Source organism: Dipodomys spectabilis, unplaced genomic scaffold, assembly GCF_019054845.1.
Source record: "Dipodomys spectabilis isolate Male_0828 unplaced genomic scaffold, ASM1905484v1 ptg000297l, whole genome shotgun sequence".
NCBI classification, from domain to species: Eukaryota; Metazoa; Chordata; class Mammalia; order Rodentia; family Heteromyidae; genus Dipodomys; species Dipodomys spectabilis.
The window spans coordinates 19,564,003-19,585,528 of record NW_024870974.1 but is presented as its reverse complement, the minus strand read 5'-3'; the positions used below and the strand labels follow the sequence as shown (position 1 = coordinate 19,585,528).

General features: G+C 36.4%; 1 protein-coding gene across 2 annotated transcripts in view; it reads right to left on the bottom strand.

The window, feature by feature from the left end:
- Window positions 1-12,179: 12,179 nt before the first annotated feature.
- Window positions 12,180-21,526, bottom strand: part of Anapc10 (anaphase promoting complex subunit 10) — a 36,758-nt gene continuing 27,411 nt past the window's right edge. For both annotated transcript variants that reach the window (XM_042701715.1, XM_042701716.1), the window contains exon 5: window positions 12,180-12,565. In XM_042701715.1, coding sequence (XP_042557649.1) covers window positions 12,335-12,565 — 231 coding nt within the window. In that variant the 3' untranslated portion in view covers window positions 12,180-12,334. The remainder of the gene's footprint in view (window positions 12,566-21,526) is intronic.

The following is a 21,526-nucleotide window of genomic DNA, read 5'->3' as shown; positions in this document are numbered from 1 at the left end:
AAATAAAATCAAAGCCTTTTCCTACCAGACTTGGGACAAGGTGACACATGGGAAGAACACTAGGAGTCAAAATACCTGGGTCACAAATTACTTGTAGACTCAGTATCATGGAGATGAAACCTGCTTTATCTGCCTGGGGTGGTTGACTGATGAATCAATCAGACAATAGACATGAACATTCTTCATAAACAATAAAGTTCTTCACAAAATATTTATATCATTTAAATAATTCACTTTCCCCTTGTGTGTATATGGAAAATGGAATTTATTCTGAAGAAAATGTCAGTAAAACTTCCAACCAACTCCTGACAGCAGCTGCCTCAAGAAGAAGAAAACAGAAAAATCAATGTCTGACACCAAGGGACAGCAAGAAATCCTTGAGTCTTTCCAAGTTTGCAAACAAGGTAATTCCCAGTGTTCCACATGACTTGATTTAAATTTAATTACTGATTTTTAAACTACAAAGCAGCAAAATCTTCACGCGCAAGCATAAGTATTTATGGGCCACCCCAGAGCACGTGTCCTTCCACTGGCCCCGTCTTGCATCTTTACAATGTTTATGGACACCTGTGAAATTCTGATGGCAAAAGAAAACATCTGCTCACATTCATGCCTCTGGGTCTTATGAGCTAGTTTTCTTATTAAAGGTGTTACCATAGCAGGACTGGGACCAGACCACATATAGATAGCAATAGTAAATTGGAGAGATGGAAGTATTACTTTAAATGATATTATGTGAATTCACATATCGTTTTTACCATGAAGAATCAATCCCTAAATGTCTAAATGTCTTAGGCCCCAAATTGCTTAGAAGAAGGCGGAGTATGTAAGTTAGAGTACAAAGAAGAAACGACAGTTCAAGAAAGTCTGGAGACATGAATTTCTCTAAGACTGAGAGAGCTACATCTGTTTAGAAGGCTCAGGTTAAATTATGTCCAATTGGCTTAATTTAAATCAAAACGATGGCAAATAAAGTTACAAAACTGTGAAATAGTCATGTATCTAATTTACTTAAGACAACACAAAACAAAATTTTTCTGTATTGTTTCAGTCATTCCTCCCTTAGGCTCTTACTCTATCTTTTTCTTCCTGAGAAGCACCTAGCTTCTCTACACATAAAGAGAACACAAGTTTTCATATTTCTGTCCCTATCCTGCACCAACCCCTTCCCTCACAGTAGAGATGTGGGGAATAAAGTTTTTATTTGATTGGGTCAAAGGTGAGGATCCCAGGAGAAAATTCTTTTACTAGTCTTTGGTATGACAGAAAACATAAAACCAGAGGCCACATACCTAACTTATCCACACATGCCATCGCAGCAATAGTGTTCCACACAGCTGCCTGGGGCTGCTGCTTCTCACACACATCGTGCAGTCTAGCCACCCAAGTCCTCACATCCCTGGGTTGGTGTTTGGTTTTGGTATGGGGGGAGAGAGAGAGAGAGAGAGAGAGAGAGAGAGAGAGAGAGAGCGAGAGAGCGAGAGAGAGAGAGAGTGTGTTGGCTGCTAATCCATTCCTCTTAGTTTTGTCTTACCTCCAATTGTAAATAGAAATCAGCTAAAATCTTACATCTCCTCAGAGATGTAAGATTTAAATCTTTTTTATGTCCAGAAGTATACAGAAAATTATAGGGAGAAGACAATTGTGTATAAATATAATGTATATGTAGAAAGGTGGAGAAAGTCAGATTTACTTAGAAGTGAATGCTCTATAGGTTAGCAATTTACTAGCTACATGGTCCAATCTGATTACTCAAATCTATATTTCCTCCATTCTAGAAAGGAATGTTGTAGGGAGTAAGTAAGATAGTACAGGAGGAATAATTTTTTGTATGGCTGGTACAAAGAAAGCAGTTGATAAATGTGAACTACTTCTGCTGTGCAGGGATGAGATGGTCTACGAAAGGATGCAAGGACTCCAACAGATACCTACCAGGCCCCAGCACCCAGGTCTCTCTAAATGCCATCATCCTTCCCCACTCATCATCATAAGTGAATGAGATCACTAAAGAGCAACTTTTAATTTCCAAAGAAAAACAAAAGAGAACTTTGTGGTTTAAACACTTAGGAGATTTTTTGGTTTTGCTTTTAATTGTGAAGATACTGTACAGAGGGGTTACAATTACATGGGTAAGATAATGAGTACATTTCTTATCAAGCATTGTAGCTTCCTCCTTTGTTTCCCCTTCCCATCCCTTCTCATCCTCCCACCCCCCGCCCCCCCATCCAATCCTCCTCCCCTCCCCTGCCACCAAAGTTGTCATTTTCGACATAACGACTTGTACATCTCATTGTTGCAATGGGTCAACCTGTATCCCTATTTAAATGATTTGTTTTTTCCCTTCCCCTCCACAAATTATACCAACATCAAATACAGTGAAAGCAGGGGTTATACCATGGGGGAGGGACATACAAAGCAACAAAGAAATCATCTTATAAATGTGTTAGAACAATCGCATGAAAGAAAAAACATTTGAATACATATCTTAGGGTTCATTTCCCTAACATCACCTTATCTGACCTTTTCTGCTTGACTCAGACATATACTAGTTATTGCAAATAAGGGAAACCATGGGACCTATGTTTCTTTGGGCCTGGCTTACTTCATTTGTTTTTGTGTTTGTTTTTTTGCCATAGAAGCTGGCTCAGAATCAACTCATTGCTGGATACAATGCTGGACTTTCTCCCCATGTGTGAAAGCATACTCTTGGTCAGTGGTTTAATATTTTCAACCATGGAAAAAGTAAATTCTAAGCTGGAATAAAACTAAATCCCTATAGTAGCCTCACTTTGAGATAGAAAAGTACTCTTACACTTGTCAAAGATACATGACATGCAAGCAATACACTGCGCATCCTGTTATAGGAAATTAAAGATCTAGTACTATTTGCATTGTAGTGATCATTTAGTACTTGTTTTCATTATAAAGTATTTTTCACTTTTTAAAATGTAGATCATATAATGAACCCATGGTGTACACTATTAGCTGAAGAAATAAAGCATTACAAATATAATCAGAGTTTCACTAATGATCTCATTTCTTCATTCCCTTTTCCCCTTGACCTGGCATTTCATGTTATTTATTTACATGGGATGCATTCTTCAAGGTTACCTTCTTAAGCCAAGTTAAAAGGGCTAAGCTTCTATCAATCTTTGGAGTTAATTATTCCCTTTGTGCTATGAGTAGAATTTGTGATGTGATAAAGCTTCATGATATCAAAATTAGGTACTTTTATTTAATCAAAAGAAGAAGAAAATGCCATTCTTAAAATGTAAAATCAACAGATTGTAAAACCAAATTTTAAATGTCTTTTAAAGAAGCACATTTTTAAAAAAGGATATTTAGATGAAAAATAAATAAAAGTTTTTTTATAGATGTGGGAAGAATTTGAGAATTACCTTTCAGCAATATGAAGAATTATACATAAAAAATGAAATGGGTGACATGGATCAAGATGCACTGTACTCATAAACTGACTTGTTGAATTATAAACTTTTTGCACAACTACCTAAAGATAATAAAATTGTAATGCAAATTCATAAAAACCTTCCCATCAGAGCAACTTGAAATACTGGGGAGGGGGACAATGTAGAACCTGAAAACGAGGAGGCAAGTGAGTTGACCTCCTTTAAACCAAGAATTTGGTTTTAAAGAAAAAACAAAGTTGAGGTGAACTTGGTTCTCAGATCAGAAAAGCTGACCTTAACTAGCAGAGAAAATCTGCTAAGCAATCAAAGAGGATAATAGACAGTAGGGAAACTGGTTGTCTCTACCTTTGGTGGGGAAAAGGAATTCCTTAAGAATCTATAGCATGTGTGTAGACAACATGTAGGACTGAATTTATGTCATGTGTGGTCTCGGAAGGCACAGGTAAAGAAATGACAAAGGAACAAATCCCCTCAAAGGCATGTATAGTTTTACAAACAGCCTTACTGAATATAATCACAATCCAAGGTTAAACAAGAAGAAGAAAACATACAAGGAGGATTCAGATGGAAACATCTAAAGAATTCACATAATAAAAATAATTATGACTAAGGAAATCACCACACATTTTAACAAAGTAGTCTAAAATCTTCTAAGATTTTAGTAAGTACTATAAATTTGCATTTCTTAATACATATAAACATTGACAATTGATGAACAGCTATTAAGATAGCATACAAAGGGCTGGGAAGGTGGCTCAGTGGTAGAGCACTTGCCTTGCATGCTTGAGGTCCTGGGTTCGATTCCTCAGCACCACATAAGCAGAAAAAAAAAGCCAGAAGTGGCGCTGTGGCTCAAGTGGTAGAGCGCTAGCCTTGAGCTGAAGAGCTGAGGGACAGTGCCCAGGTCCAGAGTTCAGGCCCACGACCGGACCGGACCCCCCTCCAAAAAAAAGGAATGTATACAAAAATACTGATAGAACAAGTTACTACTTATATAGGATCTAGAGGGTGTTGGTATTACTCACCAAAGAAAACATGGTAGCAGGGTGCTGTAGCTCATACCTATCTATAATCCTAGCTTCTTGGGAGGTAGAAAGCACTATAAAAACAAGGATACATACTTCAAAATAAATCCAATTCAGAAGTACACCTCATAAACACATTTTATAATTTCTATTCTGATTCTAAACGTAGATATAACTAACAATGTCTCAAAATACATAAAGAGATCGTTGATAGACTTACCCAGGAACCAGCTAAGTCCATAATAATATGCAAGATTTCTCACACAACTTAAGCACAGACAATGAAAATCAGTATTGGATGATACCCTTAATAAACAAATACCTAGTTGACATACATATAAAAAATTGTACCTCAATTCAATGGGGTAAACACTAATTTGATTAGTTTTCTTCAAACTACCTAAATAAACATTATATATAATGGTTAAATCTTAAGAAGTGTTCTCATAGAGATAAAAAAAACAAGAATGACTGCTCTCAGAGTTCTATTATCATATCTCAGGCATCTATACCTATGGAAGGGCCTACCTAGTACAATAAGGAAATAAAATAGACAAATGACATGAGAAGGAACAAAATAGCTATTATGCATAGATTTCAAAAATAAAAAAGAATCTGAAATAAAATCTGCAAAGATAAAAAACTAATTGTCTTTCAACTTACTAAACCAAATATTTTTTAAAGTGTTATGTATAATATCACTGCAAATACCTAATTCCTACTGGAGATATAATCTCAGAAAACCATAAAACACACTGAACCTATTAATGATCCAAATACAGAATTTTCTGTGAATTAAAGGCTCAATATTGTATCAGTTCTACTCAAATTCAATACTGAATTAGTGTAAACCCAATGAAAATTCTATCAGCATGTGTGTGTAAAACTTGTTAAGCTGAACTTAAATACATATAGTCATGAAAAAGGTAAAAGAAAAATCACATTGCCAATCACAGTAATTAACACAAAATATTTTGTACATCTGTGTGTAGACACACACACACACACACACACACACACACACACACACACACACACACACACACACACACACACAAATAGCCAAGGATTATGGTAGAAAGGACTCCAGTTCTCACATAATTCCTATAGCACTAAGTTGCATCCTTTCATGTTGCAAATAAATTATAAATAGAAAATTATTCAATATAAAACATTTCCAATATTATATTACCTTTTTTCTTTTTTGGGGGGGGAGAGGGGCTCTGAACTCAGGCCTAGGTGCTGTCTTTGAGCTTCTTTTGCTCAAGGCTAGCACTCTACCACTTGTGCCACAGCATTTCTGGCCTTTTCGAGTAGTTTATTGGAAATAAGTCTCACAGATTTTCCTGCCTGGGCTGGCTTTGAATCGTGATCCTCAAATCTCAGCTACCCAAGTAGTTAGGATTATAGGAGTGAAGCACCAGGTGCCCAGATAATGTTATCTTCTTATCACATTTACTAGCCAAACTATGTTTCAGATGTAAATGATTACTATTTCTTAAAATAAGAAACTATTTTCACTATATTTTTGTTTCTCTCATGTCACTGGTTTATTTCATGCTTTTAGTTGATGTACCATGAAAAAGGAGTATGGTACAAATCACACTGTTTCAAAGACTTCAGTTTTAAAAGAATACTTTCTTACTTGGAATCCAAAAAACTCAACTTGAGAGATGCACAAATTGTATTCAAAGGACCAAGTTGTATTCCTACCACTGCTGACAATATACAATGTGCCATATTCTTTTTTTGGGGGGTCCGGTCGTGGGGCCTGAACTCTGGGCCTGGGCGCTGTCCCTCAGCTCTTCAGCTCAAGGCTAGTGCTCTTCCACTTGAGCCACGGTGCCACTTCCGGCTTTTTTCTTTTTGCTTATGTGGTGCTGAGGAATCGAACCCAGGGCCTCAGGCATGCAAGGCAAGCGCTCTACCACTGAGCCACCTTCCCAGCCCCAACAATGTGCCATATTCTAAGGAGTCAAATATTCTGTGATAATCACTAGAGGGCTTTAGTTGGAGCTCTAGAGGGCTTCTGATGATGCTCCTCACAGGTGAATTCTTCAAAAAAAATCCCATTTATTATCTACACCTTTGGGGTAGAAAGAGAAAACCTGAAACAATGGGTCAGAGCTCAGTGGGCAGCCCTAACAGTACCTGGTCTTGACTGCTACCTACCATTTCTCAGGCCCAGCACTAAGTGCCTGCGTGTATTATGCCACTCGGAGGACAGCAGGCTGCAGAGACATGTGCCAAGAGATTTTCCCTTTTCTATCTGATCCCCATGCCTCTTCCTCTTCCTCTGCATGACAGATACTTATGTGATTTTTCAGAGAGGCAATGCATCCAGTGCTGTAAAGAGTGATTTGCCTATGTCAACAATGTCAATGAGTGACCTCTGCTGTTCATGACACACTTCCCTGGTGAGGGTGGGTGTGTAAACCCCAGGAAGTTATGCTGGATTTCTGGTGTGGAACTTTTTCCTTCCTATCAAGACTGATGTGACCGCAGACCCTCCTCTTTGTGATTGCTGAACTTGGAAAAAAAATTAAAAAGCTATCTTTTCATCATGAGAGAATGATATAAAAGTTCTAAGAAAACTCCTGTGTTAGGCATCAGGGGTAATGAAGTGACCATGGACAGTCCAACTTCAATACACAAGAAATACAAACAATTATTTATGTTTCTACAATAGGGATTTCTGTTATTCACAGTCAGATATAATCCTGACACAGCAACATTGTAAGAATGAAATAAAAGATGTGAAATATTTTTAAGTACTCATTTTTATCAGCAATAAGTATATACAACATACCTATGAGATGCTGAGAATTGTAAGAAAACAGACATAAAAGATAAATAGGGCTGCTTCCTTGCCTTCAGGAGTTAGTATTGTACATAGGGAAATGTTCATCAATTAATAGAGTACTGTCATATACAAATATTGAATAAAAGAATGAACTAAAGTTGGAGGTATGGTTCAGTTGGTAGAATGCTAGCCAATGAGCGAAAGCATCAGGTACTGAATCTGAGTCCTGATCTCAGATCAAAACAAAAATATACAGCCTCAAAATCAGACAAGTAAAGCCTTGTTAGGACTGGCTTCTAAGTAATATAAATTGGTAAAAGAGAGACAACATTACAGGCTGTTCGATGTTACATATTAAAATAGTACAAGTGTGAACAAGGGAGCGATATGCTTAACACAGACTAGTGCATTTATTTATTTGCTTGGCTAGAACAGTCTGACAATAATTTTTAAACAGTTAGAAAAGGGTCAGGGAAGAGGGAAGCAGAGCCTTCTTAAAGGGACACTAGAGGACTTTGGTTTATTTATATAGATAAATGTGGAGTTACTGTATTTATTTTAACATATTTTTTAACATAAGTTAAAACTAATGAATGGCCTAGCTGGGAGCTTCCTACAGTTGACATAGAAGGTTGAAACAATTTATTGCTAAGAGAACAAGTTATCACTAAAAGTGATCATGTGAAGAAAGAATCTGCAGGACTCAGGCTTACTGAATATAGAAAAAAAAATAAAAGATAACATCCAATTACCTCATAACTGAAAATTTCAAGAAAGAGATGAATTTTGTACTAAGCTGGCTGGTGGCTAAGGAAAAGAAGACAAAGAAAATGTCTGAAGAATAGATGACTGGAATCTGTTCATGCCTGAGTGCCACCCTACAAAATAGGCACTACTTTTTAAATAATCTGAAGTCCCTGCTGTCCTTCGTATAAACACTTGACTCCCTTACAACTTACTCCCTGAATGGTTTATTATCCTCTTTTACCAAGACTACTCTCATTTCATCTTCAAGTCCATTTAACATGTGATTCTTACAAATTTTCACAGTTGAAAAACAAACAGCTGGCTGAACTCTCTGCTTCAGTCTTTTGGATATTTCATTCTTGGTAAGTGATCAGTATTTTGATACTGCTATAATAACAGGAAATGATCTGTTAAAATCTGGATCTACTGCTACCAGTGAGTGCCAGTGTAAAGAGGAGAGCTACTCTGAGAACAGTCTATTAAAAAACAGTTTGCATAATTATTCCTAGGACCACAGGGAGGGAACAGTAATTTGCTTTTCAACACTGGAAAAGTGAACATCATAAAAAAGGGTATCTTATGGGGTAGACTGAAAGCTAATGAGTAGAAAGCAATGGTCACCCTCACAGTAATGTTGACTAAGTAAATGCTAGAAATTCCATTATAATAGTGCTCAATAGCATTTCCTGGAATAACAGTTGGCTCAGAAAGGCTACTTACAGGTAGAATAATTCTAAGTTAAGACATTTAAGTTTGCTGCTTTGCAAAATAACAAGCTGGTTCTAGTCACCAGAACAGGCAGAAGACAAAGCAAGATCATAAAGACAGTTGTGGAGTACGGCAAGGGTGCTTTTACACAAAACTGAAAAATAGACTGGTTAATAGTATTAAAAATAACACTGACTTATATAAATACAAAGTCATCATGAATGGCAAGTATTGTCTTAGAAATATAACGTTAAGTTTTCCAATTAAATTAGGCTAAAGATTTCTCCTGTTAGAACAAAATATTACCATAGACAATAAACTAATCCCCTGTTATAAACTCTTTCCTATCTTCCTCTGCCCAGGGCTTTCTGGATAAAACTGAACATAGATCCAGCTACATGGCAGATCATGAAATGCAGTTTTCTTGAAGCCTTACACAGCAAAAAATTCCCAAAGTCATTCCAGAGAGTCAGATGTCAGGACAGCCAAAACAATGCAGATAGACCTTGGTCTACAAGATCTACAAAGTAACAATGTCCAATACAACCATAGCTACATCAACTATATTTCCTAAAACATTGATGCACTTTGAAAATTATTTTAAAGGCTAATTGATCAATTAAAACAAATAACTGACAATTCAACTAAAAATAATTAAAATATTACTTAAGTTAGGAATATGTTAGGCAGCAATAACTTTCTGAAACACTAGGTGCATAACTTATCAAACAAAACATGTCTGTGTGCATAATTCTGTATTAGGGAGGCATAGTATCTAAATTACTTTTCAAGATTGGACACTTCTAGCAAATGTATAAAACATCACTTGGTTCTGAATGCAAAAATCACCTGTTTCCAATTAATTGCTGATGCCAGTACAAAAAAAAGGCTAGTCTAGATTCAAGAATGGGATTAAAAGTGTAAATCTAGCTACTATTACAAATCATGTTTCTTTCCAAAAGTCTACCTCCTCTGAAATGTCTTCCTCAGCTTCACCTCATTTCCTGAACAGAATGTAAACTCCACTTTCTGTTTTACAGCTCATGCACCAATCAGATCTTACCACCTGCTAGTTTCTGATTTGGCTGGTTAGGCTTAATAGTTCCCTAACAGACTATAAACAGTCAGACAGCATTAGACTTCTCTTGGTTTCCTTATGTCTAATTCAACACCCAAAATCTTACAGTGGAATGACTTAATTCCTTTTAGAGTTGTGCACTTATTAATATTTTGTGACATATGTGAAACTCTGCAACTTTTATAGTTTTTTGTGAAAATATTTCCTTAAATGATTTTCAAAGTGTCATACCTTAGTTACATATGAGATTATATTAATCCTGTAATCATATTTCATCCAATACTAAAAGTATTTAATTACAAATGAATCAGTGGATTTTCTGCCACTGCTATAACTGTTAGAATATGGCTTTTCCAATCTCAGTTTTCTATAGAAGCTGTATCTACTGAAGATATTCTTAAGCTAGGTGCCAGTAGCTCATGCCTGTAATCCTAGTTACTCAAGAGGCTGAGATCTGAGGATTGCAGTGCAAAGCCAACCCAGGCAGGAAAGTCCAAGAGATGCTAACCTCCCATTAAACCACCAGAAAACCAGAAGTAGGGACTGTGGCTTAAAGTGGTAGAGAGCTAGCTTTGAGCAGACACCCAGGCCCCAAGTTAAAACCCCATGATAGACACCACACACACACACACACACACACACACACACACACACACACACACACACACACACACACACACACACACACACACACACACGATTATTCCAATACTAGCATCTTTTAGGTGATTCCTATTGAAACAGAGTAAGTGATTTTTACTATTTTTATTGAGATATTATTCACATGCAGTAAATGCACAAATTTCAAGTATGTAATTTGAAGAATTTGGACATAAGAACATACTTGTATAACCAGTTTTACACACAAAATATGAATATTGTCTTACTTGCCTTCCCTGTCCTACAGAACAACTTCCATACTTCCTGTTACTTTAGATGTTTGCATTTCCTATCATTTATATGTTCTCTTTTGTACAGCTCTCTTGCTCTCCAGCTCTCTCTTTTTCTCTCTCTCCTAGAGGTATTGGGGTTTGAACTCAGTACTTTGTGCTTCCTAGGGGGTCACTCTACCACCTGAGCCAAGCTCCTTTGAATTACTTTTCAGAGACTTGAGTTTATGACCAAAACAGCCTGAAAAACAGTATTCCTGTTAACGCTTCACATGTTTATGCGATGACAGGCACGCTCCACCACTCTCAGCTCCTTTTTTAATTGGTTGAGATGGAGTCTCACGAACTTTTGCCAAGGCTGGCCTCTATTCATGATCTGATTGCTGCCTCTTGAATAGATAGTACTATGCCTATGAGCTATCATGTTCAGTTCAGCTTCTTTCCCTTTAGAGGTTTACCAATGTTATTTCATATGTAAATAGTTCATTCATGTTTAATACTGAATAATATTTCATTATATAGCATATCACAATTTCTCTACATTTTCCTGTTGATCGGATTTGGGTTGTTTCCAGAATCTTTTGAAGTATAGATTGACCAACTCTATTCCAAAAATCCAAAATCCAAAAAACTCCAAAACCTGAACCTCTTGAGTGCTAACATGACCTCACAAGCAGACAATTCCACATCTGATTTCACATCACAAGTCATGGTCAAAATGCAGGTACACTATAAACATAGCATAAAAACTACACCCCCTGCCCCGCCCCATAGATACAGTGCAAAAACAAGTATATGGAATCTAGTATTCATTTTAAACACATTCTTAGTAAGACTAATTTCTTATGTTTTCACAGGACATATTAACCTCGGGGAATGCTCCAACATTACATGCAAATTTGAAAGTCTACTATTAAGTATATTATCAGAAGTTATTGCTAGAAATAGCAGTAAGTTATCATGGCAATCTTCTACATAACATTGGGATATAAACAACACTGGGGTTTTAAGTATTTGATGGAAGTAAATGTGAGACAACCTGCGTATCCTTTGCATCTCTTGAATTATCTCCTTACTTTTCAAATTTACTTTCTTTGAAACAGTGTTATTATGTAGTTCAGGTTGGCCTGGAATTTGTGCTCTTCCTGCCACACCCTTCCAAGTGCTGTGTTACAGGAGTGCCCCACCACTCTTGGCCACATTGGTTTTTATCAGACATCTAATAATAAGTCCATTCTGATATTAAAAAAAGAAAAAAGATACAGTAATTAAAAAGTAAAATTCTAATATGTAAAGAAAATTAACCGTGTCATATTAAAGATGATATACATTGGTGGAACGTAGTTTTGCTCCTAAGTATTCAACAACGTGCCTGATGAAAACATGTGTACATCTTGAAACTTTCAAGATGTTCTACTAGTTTCCCTTCAATATAAGAGAAAATATAATGATTAAGTAAAAGATGTGAGCTTTCTTAGATGTGAAAGAAAACAGAAACCATTCATACAAAAGTTATTTATTCAAATTCAAATACTCTTAAATGTATACAAAACTACAAAATAACTGATACCTTTTTCCCACAAAGTTATTTGATACGATATGTAAAGTAAGGATAAAACAAAGACCTGCTTACTCTCATTTCTTCTTTTTCACAGTCACCTTATTGAACGATACATCATGAAATCAATAGTTGTGCACCTAGGAAATTTACCAATTGAACTTTCTTCCACTGGTGTGTATATTTTAATCTGTCTCATGTGGGTGTCTCTTCCATTTTGGTGATTGGCTAGGACAGCAATCTGTATCATGAATGTTCGAGTTGGCTTCTTAAGATTGTCAGTTAGGGGAACATGAATCCAGCCACTTGGTTCCACCAATTCAAGTTGCTGACAAGAAAAAAATACATGGGATTATGCTTTCATCCAGTGAATAGAACTTACAGTGGTGAACCTATCTGAAATTAAGTTATAAGTAACACTTTGCTCACTGAGAAAATGACAATATGTTAACAGCCATTACCAGTTATGGGCAACTTTACCTGGTTTACTTTCACAATTGCTAATCACTTAATTTAGACAAAAGAAGAACAGACACATCAAGTCTTGGTGTGTACAAAAACCTATGTAATTTATACAACATTAGAAAGCACATATCTCAGTAGTCTTGACAAACAGGTGACACATTTTGTATAGGTCAAAATATAATTTTATAAATAACACACTCATATAGATTGTTTATACATCAAAAGTAGCCAGTGCAGAAAATAACAGTGAATACTGCTCTTACAACTGACAAAAGCATCATCTATTTCTCAACTTTCTATGTTCAAAAATACAAAATGTGAATCTGAGTATAGTAGCACACATTTGTAATCCCAGCTATACATGAGGTATAGGCAGGAAAATTGCAGTCCAAGACTGAACATATTTAAGAACATAAGGCTCTATCTGAAAAATAACCGAAGCTACAAAAGGATGGGGGCGTGGCTCAAAAAGTGCCTACCTAAAAAAAATAAAATGGCATTAAAAAAAAAACAGTACCTTCCTAGCTAGAGGGTGAATCTTAGTTCAAACCCAATTAATATAAAAAAGTCATTGTTAAAAATGCTATTAGCTGGATGCTGGCAGCTCATACCTGTAATCCTAGCTACTCAGGAGGCTGAGATCTGAAGATCATAAACCGGGCAGGCAAGTCTGTGAGAATCTTATTTCCAATTAACCACTAAAAAGCCAGAATTGAAGCTGGGGCTTAAGTGGTAGAGCACCAGCCTGGAATGAAAAACCTAATGGGCAATGCCCAGGCCATAAGTTCAAGCCCCAGTTCACTTTCTAAAATAATTTACAACCTCAAAGGACCATGATAAAAGGAAACCACGGACTGGATCACATGAACAGCAATAATCTTGAAAGGTCTGTCGTTCTTCAAACAGTACTTCTCCATTTTGCTGGGGTGGCTGTCCAGGAAGTCATCTTGAGGGAGGAGCTGGGTCAAGCCTCATGCTCACTGATCCTACAGGACACTGGTGTATACTAAGTGCTATGCTTGAGAGCTCTGGGCTCTTTCACTGTGGCAGATCCTTTCACAGCCTGGGATGATGCCCCAACCAAGTTTGTTATCCTGTCCAAAGTCTTAAAGCCCAGCACTGACTTGGCCTCCTTATAGAAGACAGTCCTTTCAGCTGTTTTCAAAAGAGGTGGTTTCATTGAAGACTGCATTGAAGATTTGCTCTACAAGCAATCTCACACACACGCACGCGCACATGCGCACGCACACACTTCTCCCAATCAGCTTATCTAGTTTCTAATAAATTCTTCATCTGCCTCATACCAGCACCTAGGGACTCACTAATTACACTAAACTACTAGAAGAAATAAATTCAGTGCCACCGTAGGCTCCAGTCTTTGCTTTCAATCACAAGCAAATTTTGCTTTGGCTGTGATCATTGTGGTGCTGAGGATATGGTTCTATGCTCAGTCTTCAATGCAGGTCACCAAAGCTCCTTCATGTCTCATATCAGACCTCACTTGCAGAATTTTTGTTAACGTTCCTAAAGAAGATCCTTTAAAGCCTTCTTTTGCTCTTGTTCTTCAAAGCCACAGTGTATAGTATATGCCTAATGAACAGTAACCATCACTGATTTCCCCACCAACTTAATCCATATGGCCTCTATAGGCAATGTCAACAGTAAATTTTGTGTGCTTAGGAGCAATGGTAAACAAAACAAGTCAAAGGTAAATTAAGGACAAGAGAAAAACAATACAATGCAGAGACATGGTAAATGGGCTGGGACTGTAGCCAAGTGGTAGATTGCTTGCCTAGCATCAAGTTCAATCCTCAGCACTGGAGAAAGAGAGGAAAGGGATGGAGGGAGGGAAAACAAGGAGGGAGGGACACAAAAAGAGAGAGAACAAGTATTATTAATATCCTCAGTGACCTGATATATTGTATCCATGAAACAAGAATAGAATCTACCTTTTAAAGACCAAGGAATAAAAAGGTCTTAGAAATTTAAAAACACACCAATAAAAATTGCTTAGTGTAATAGAAGCTAAATTAATGTCGTACCCCCCCAAAAAAGAGAAAAACAATCACAAAATTAATGGCTCAATATAAGAGGTGAGCTAACAATGTCAATTCAGAAGGAGCAAACGGAAGAAACAGGAAAAGTATCAAATCTAAGTGTCTTCCCAGAACAGAGGTGGTGCTGCCAAACTGAGGAAGCACAAAGCCAACATAAAGAAAGAACAGATATAAGGTATAGCACCAGGAAACTTCAGTGTTGAGGACTGAGAGATTATCAAAGCTACTAGAGATAAAATCAGATCACAGGCAAAACATGTGATATGAAAAGTAGCGTATATTTTTCAACATTTACTAAAACAATGAGGCAACAGAGAATGTGTTTAAAATTGTGAGGGAAAATGATTTCCAAACTAGAATTCCATACCCAGCCAAATCATGCCTCCAGGGCGAGATTAAAATAGTTTTCGGTCATACAAGTTTTCAACTATTTACCTCCCATGTGGAGGATGAATTCCACCCAAAAAGACAGAATGAACAAGAAAGATGAGCTGGGATTCAGAAACCAGGGTTCTACCAAACCAAGAGATAATTCCCTGGATGATGCGGAAAGATAGCTTAAAAAAGAAGATAGCTATGCCAGTCTGAGAAACAGACACCAAGAAAAGCTTAGAAACAGAAGCAATGTATGGAGAGGTCTGAGAGAGAAGACAAGGAGGGAGGTTGAGGAGGCTAAAGAGCTCCCAGTAGATGACAAAGGTCTAACCCTAGGGGAAGGAGGCAGGGAAGAAAGGAGGGCTGGCTGAGTGGATACATGGTAGACTGTCATGCATGATGGCCTAGCCAAAGTTGGACAATGCTACTTACTGGCAGATTCAGAAAAGAGACGCCTTTTGGTGTCCCTGTTGTGCTCAGTCAGTGGCTAGAAGCAAAATGGGGGAGGCATGGCCCTTAGAACAAATATGTTGATGGCAGCATTATTCACCATAGCTAAGATATGGAACCAACCCAGACACCCCATAGTAGATGAATGGATCAAGAAAATGTGGTATATATACACAATGGAATTTTATGCTTCCATCAGAAAGAAATCCATCACCCCATTCGTAAGGAAATGGAAAAAATCATATTAAGTGAAGTAAGCCAGACCCAAAGAAACATAGGCTCCATGGTTTCCCTCATTTGTAATAATTAGTATATATCTAAGATAGTCCTAGAAGAGGATCACAATAGCTCAATAGCTATGTACATATGGCCATATAAGACGATGCTAAGCGAAATGAACTCCAAGATGTGGAAACAAGAGATTTTTCTTTGTTGTTTTTAATGTACTGTGGGAAGTTACTTCTTTATCTTTTGTGGGTTTTTTTCCACCTTTGGTTTAGCCCCTATTACTACTGTGTTTGATTCTGGCCCACTTGGTATTATATGTATGTTTATCTGAATTGGGGAAGGGAAGGGAAACAACAAAATGGTGAGACAGGGCTGGGAAGGTGGCTCAGTGGTAGAGCGCTTGCCTTGTATGCATGAGGCCCTGGGTTCGATTCCTCAGTACCACATATGCAGAAAAAGCCAGAAGTGGCACTGTGGCTCAAGTGGTAGAGTGGCAGCTTTGAGCTGAAGAGCTTAGGGACAGCACCTAGGCTGAGTTCAGGCCCCATGACTGACAAAAAAAAAAATGGTGAGACAAAGGACAAAGCGTGAGCCAATGCACTTAGCAATGTGATACAAGACATTATGTTGGAAATGAACTTGACAACTGAGGGAGGTAGCTGGGGGTGGGGAAGGAAAGTAGGAGAAAAAGTGGGAGAAAAATGAGGGAGGGGGGTAACACTGTTCAACAAGAAATATACTCACTACCTTACTTATTAAACTATAACCCTTCTGTACATCACCTTTACAATAAAATCAAATTTAAAATAATAAATTTTTAAAAGGAGGAGGAAGAATGCTGTCAACATTTTGAGAACTGTACCAGACACATGCTCTAGAGAAAAGCTAGCCTCTTCAACAAATGATGTTAGAAAAACTGGATTTCATACACATACAAGACGGAAATTAGATCTCTATCACTTGACTTATACAAAAATCAATTCCGAATGAGTCAAAGACCACAACATAATACTTGAAACTTTGAAATAACTAGAGGAAAACATAAGGAAAATAGTTGAAGATATATACATAAGCAACCACTTTCTATATAGATGTCCAATTAGCTCAGGAAATAAAAGCAAGAACCTGACACATGAAATTACAGCAAACAAAAAAGCTTATGCACATTAAGGCAATCAATTACCAAAATGAAGAGAACCTACAGGCAGAGAATCTTTGATGAGTATTCACCAGATAAGGGATTCATATCCAGAATACATAAAAAGAAAAAAGAAAGAGAAAAAAAAGAAAAAAAAAGAAAAAGCACCAAATAGATGATCCAATCAACAAGTGGAACAGATGAACTGAATAGACAGTTCTCAGAAGATGTACAAATGACTAATAAAGAAATATTCAATATCCATAGCAATCAAGGAAATACAAATTAAAAATACACAAGATTCTATTCCCCACCTCACCCAGTCAGAATGGCAATCATCAAGAAAACAACAGATGCTGGCAAAGATGCAAGAGAAAATGGAACTCTTACAAACTGTTGGTGATAATGTAAATTGGTTCATCCAGTGTAGAAATCAGTATAGAACTTCTTCAAAAAGCTAAAAACAGGGCTACTATACATGGTCTGGCTATTCTCCTATGTATATACCCAAAGGAGTCAAAGTCAGCATACAGTAGAGTACTCGCACATCCATCGTTACTGAATCACTATTCACAACAGTCATTGAATCGGCCTACATGATCCTCAATGCATGAATGGATAAGTAAAATACTCATATATAATAACTGAATAGTAATATGAAATTATGTCACTTGCTGGAAATTGCATGGAAGTTGAGATCATCATACTAAGTCAAATAAACCAGATTGAAGGAGACAGATATGCCTCTCTCATGAGAGAAAACCAGATCACATGTGAGCATCAGAACATTAAAACAGGTATTGTATTTCTCAACATTTACAGAATGTGTTTAAAATTATGAGAAAAAATTATTTCCAAACTAGAATTCCAAACTCAGCCATGTAAGAGGCTCTTAGTGCAAGGTATCAGAAACCCTCTGAAATAATGGCTAAGAAGCCAATTGCTAATTTGGCACTTCGTGGAAATGCAGATCTCTCCAAGGTAGGGATAAAGGTAGCCAGCATTGTTTAGGATTGGATGAAAAGACATCCATTCATGAAGACTGACTCCACTAATGTTTTCTTGCCTTATGATATTTCCTTTTCTATGGAATATTAATAGTTAACAGTAGCTAAAGCATCACTGGAGCACTTAGGTCTTACCAGGCATTGTTTTAAGCATTTACATATATAGTTTTATCTCAGTCTTGCAAAAGCCCTAGAGAAGTACACTATTTTAACCTTCATTTTAAATGTAAGAAATATAAGGCACAGAGAGGCTGACTGTGCAAGGGTCACGTTATGTAGCACAACTGGAATTCAAACCCCAGAGGGATGACTCCAAAACTGGTGCTCTTAGATCCTTATCAACTTAAAGAAACATTTGTATGTCCAACCATTTTACCTAATTAAAACTGTCAATTTCCTGAGATTAGATAGCAAGGCATACTACTACATGTTATAATAACATAATCAGTTTTCTAGGCTTGGTTTCCCTTGACTACCATGTGCCATGTTCTTACCAGACATGGATTCCAACATCTTAACACCACATCTCTAATTTGCAGCAGAGGTTCACAGAGGTTATATAATTAGCCTATGGGCCACCTAGCTGGTAGCCCATGTCTAGTATCTCTGACTGATTATCTCTGATTATCACAAAGGTAATAAAGTAGTCTTCAAATAAATCTATCTGGAGTAAGTATAAGATAATAACATATTCGGAATGAGCACAAGTGAATATACACTATCAAACTCAAAAAGCCATAATCCTCTAAAGTAAACCTTAGAGGCAGAACAATGTTGTAGAAGACCGGGAAGAAAAGAAATTATTTCAATTACTATACATAGGCTAAAGCAAGCATGACAAAGAAAACAAAAATTCTTACAGATCTAGGCAGAGATGAAAAACTGATACACATCTTCAGTTTTAAATATGTGAATGTAAACAAAACAGTCCCAATAGGTTTTCAAAACAAGTAAAGTAACTCCTAAGACATACAAACTCATTTTGTTTAAAAATTCTATGATCTGCACTAGTTCCATAATTCATATGTAACAGGTCTTGATTATAAAATACAAAAGGCCAAAACAATTCACTTCATAATTTACTTTCACAAGTTTTCAGCCAAATCCAGATTTAAGAATAATGTGAAAGTATACAAAATAAATATTTTGGAGTGAGACATAACTCATTTATTAGATGGAATATTAAAAACATTAAATTAACTCTACTACTTCTGGCATATATAACATGAAGTTCAACTATATCTTGATGTGAATACTATCATTTTGAGGGGAAAAAAAGTTAACTTCTTCCTAAAACTGCAATCAGTAACAAGTAAGTAGAAAAAGCAAAGGCATTTTTTTTTTTTTGTTCTATTCCATAGTACCAACAAACAGCCCAGTGGAGACATGGCAGTGTGCCAGGTTGCCCTGTGAGCAATTAGGCTTCCTGGCAATCAAGAAGCAGGTCTCCTCAGAACACCCCTCCCCCACCCTTTAGAAAACTAACATGTTAAGGGCTTGACGGTTTCATTTCCCCTTCCAAAAGCCATATGTGAGATACATTTTGTTTAAATGGCAATCTTTCTATCCTCTAGACTGAAAAAAGGGTACAACAACAAATAAGAATTATATCAAGCAGAATAAATGAAGGACTAGTAAGCATCATTGTCTATCAGACTACTAACTAGAACTTAATAACTGCCCCCCATATACAGTAATCTCACTGGAATAATCAGAAGAATCAAAGATTCATAAAACAACTATGAAATATAAAGGTATGCTTTAATTGATCAAGAAACTCAAAAGCAAACTGAAATAGTAAAATGCTGGTTTCAGTGAAGATGTCTAAATTTACTCTATTACATCTAAGGGGAAAAAAAAAAAAAACCAGCATTGAGTGATCCCAACAAATCTTTATGGGAGATTAAAGGTAATTAATTTCACACTTAAATGTTTCATGGATCTAAATGGAAGGTAAGACCATCAACACATTGGACTACATTTTGCAAGTGCCTGCAACCAATTTGAAACTCTAAGTTAATACTTTTTTTTTTTTAAAGCAGATGATTTTTTTAAAAAGGAAAACCTCTGAGGGCCATACTTCCTAATATATTTCCTTATTAGGAGGTTAGTTGAAAAAAATATGACTCAAAAACAGTATTACCAAAGGCCAAGATATTTATGAATCTCAATTTTAAAAGTGAAACCCATGACACATGACATTTCTGTGTGCAAGAAGCTAAGACATACTTCACCTACAAATAAAACAGATTTTGGAATAGATTTTAAAATTAATATTGTATTATCTATTATTATACATATCCTCAACAAATGCTCATTATTTCTTTTAACGTTTTTCATTTAAATGTTTCATTATTTATAGTGTGTACATGCAAACCATTCTTCTAGTTTTTGATGTGCCAATGACAAGAGTACAATAATGTAATCCCATGACACCTTATCCTATATACAGAAATCTTCACAGATTGAAAATATCAGTATCAATAAACATTTCCCTACAGTCAGAAAACGGTCTTTAACCAGGAAAAACTAAGTCTATGAACAGCAGACACTGATGGTTTCATAAGACACTGCAGACAGTACAGCAGGCGATTTTCTGGGTGTTTTGGATTATGCTCTAGAGGTGCTGGCACAATGGAATTTCAATATCCAACTGCTTATTTCTGTGTGTATCTTTAAAATAACAGGTAGAGAAAGAAAAATTAAGTACAAAATAGCAAAATAAAGTGCTTTTAATTCTTCTTTCCAAACGATGTAATTTATAACCATTACACAAATAGAGAAGAAGCACAAAGGGGAGGGGGTAAAGTAATGTTCCAAAGGTTCAGTTTACAAGGACCTCACACAAAGTTTTTTTTTCTCTGTAATTCTTACTAGAAACAGTATTATTTGCTAAAAATGCACTAGCTGCCAAGAGCTATGGTCCATCTAAAGCAAAATGCTTAGGACAGAAATAGAGTGTTAACACACAAAAAAGGGCAGGGTTTAGTATACAAATTTCTGTAAAACCTATTAAAAATAAGATGAAAATTTGATTTTGATCTCTTTATCACTAAAAGCGATAATAAAGAAAATGCTAAAATACGCAGTACTGTCTTAAAACAATAAGAAGTAATGAAATTTCAAACTTCTAATTAAGCCTCTTCCTTCTTTCTTTCTTTCTTTTTTTTTTTTTTGTTAAGTTATTGGGAATTCAACACTAGTCTCGGTTCACATGATAGAACAATGGGAAAATTTTCCGAATGGTTGAACACTAACCCTGACAAGTGTGGAGAGCCAACTACAATACATTACATGGTAGCATAACCTGCCACCCACGTTGCTGAGAACGGCTTTCAAGCACACGCACTGCACTGGAAAACCACAAAATCCCTCACTACACATTGTCTTTCTTATTCTAGGTGAAATACACCATCAATTCTTTCCTTTATAAATCATGTTTTATCACTATTTTTGAAGCTCATTTACAACTTGCCATTTTCTGACAATGCAAAAGATGTCTTTTTTAAAAAAAGAAAATGAAACAGGAAAGTTATCTACCTCCTGGAAGATTACAATTTCTCATAAAT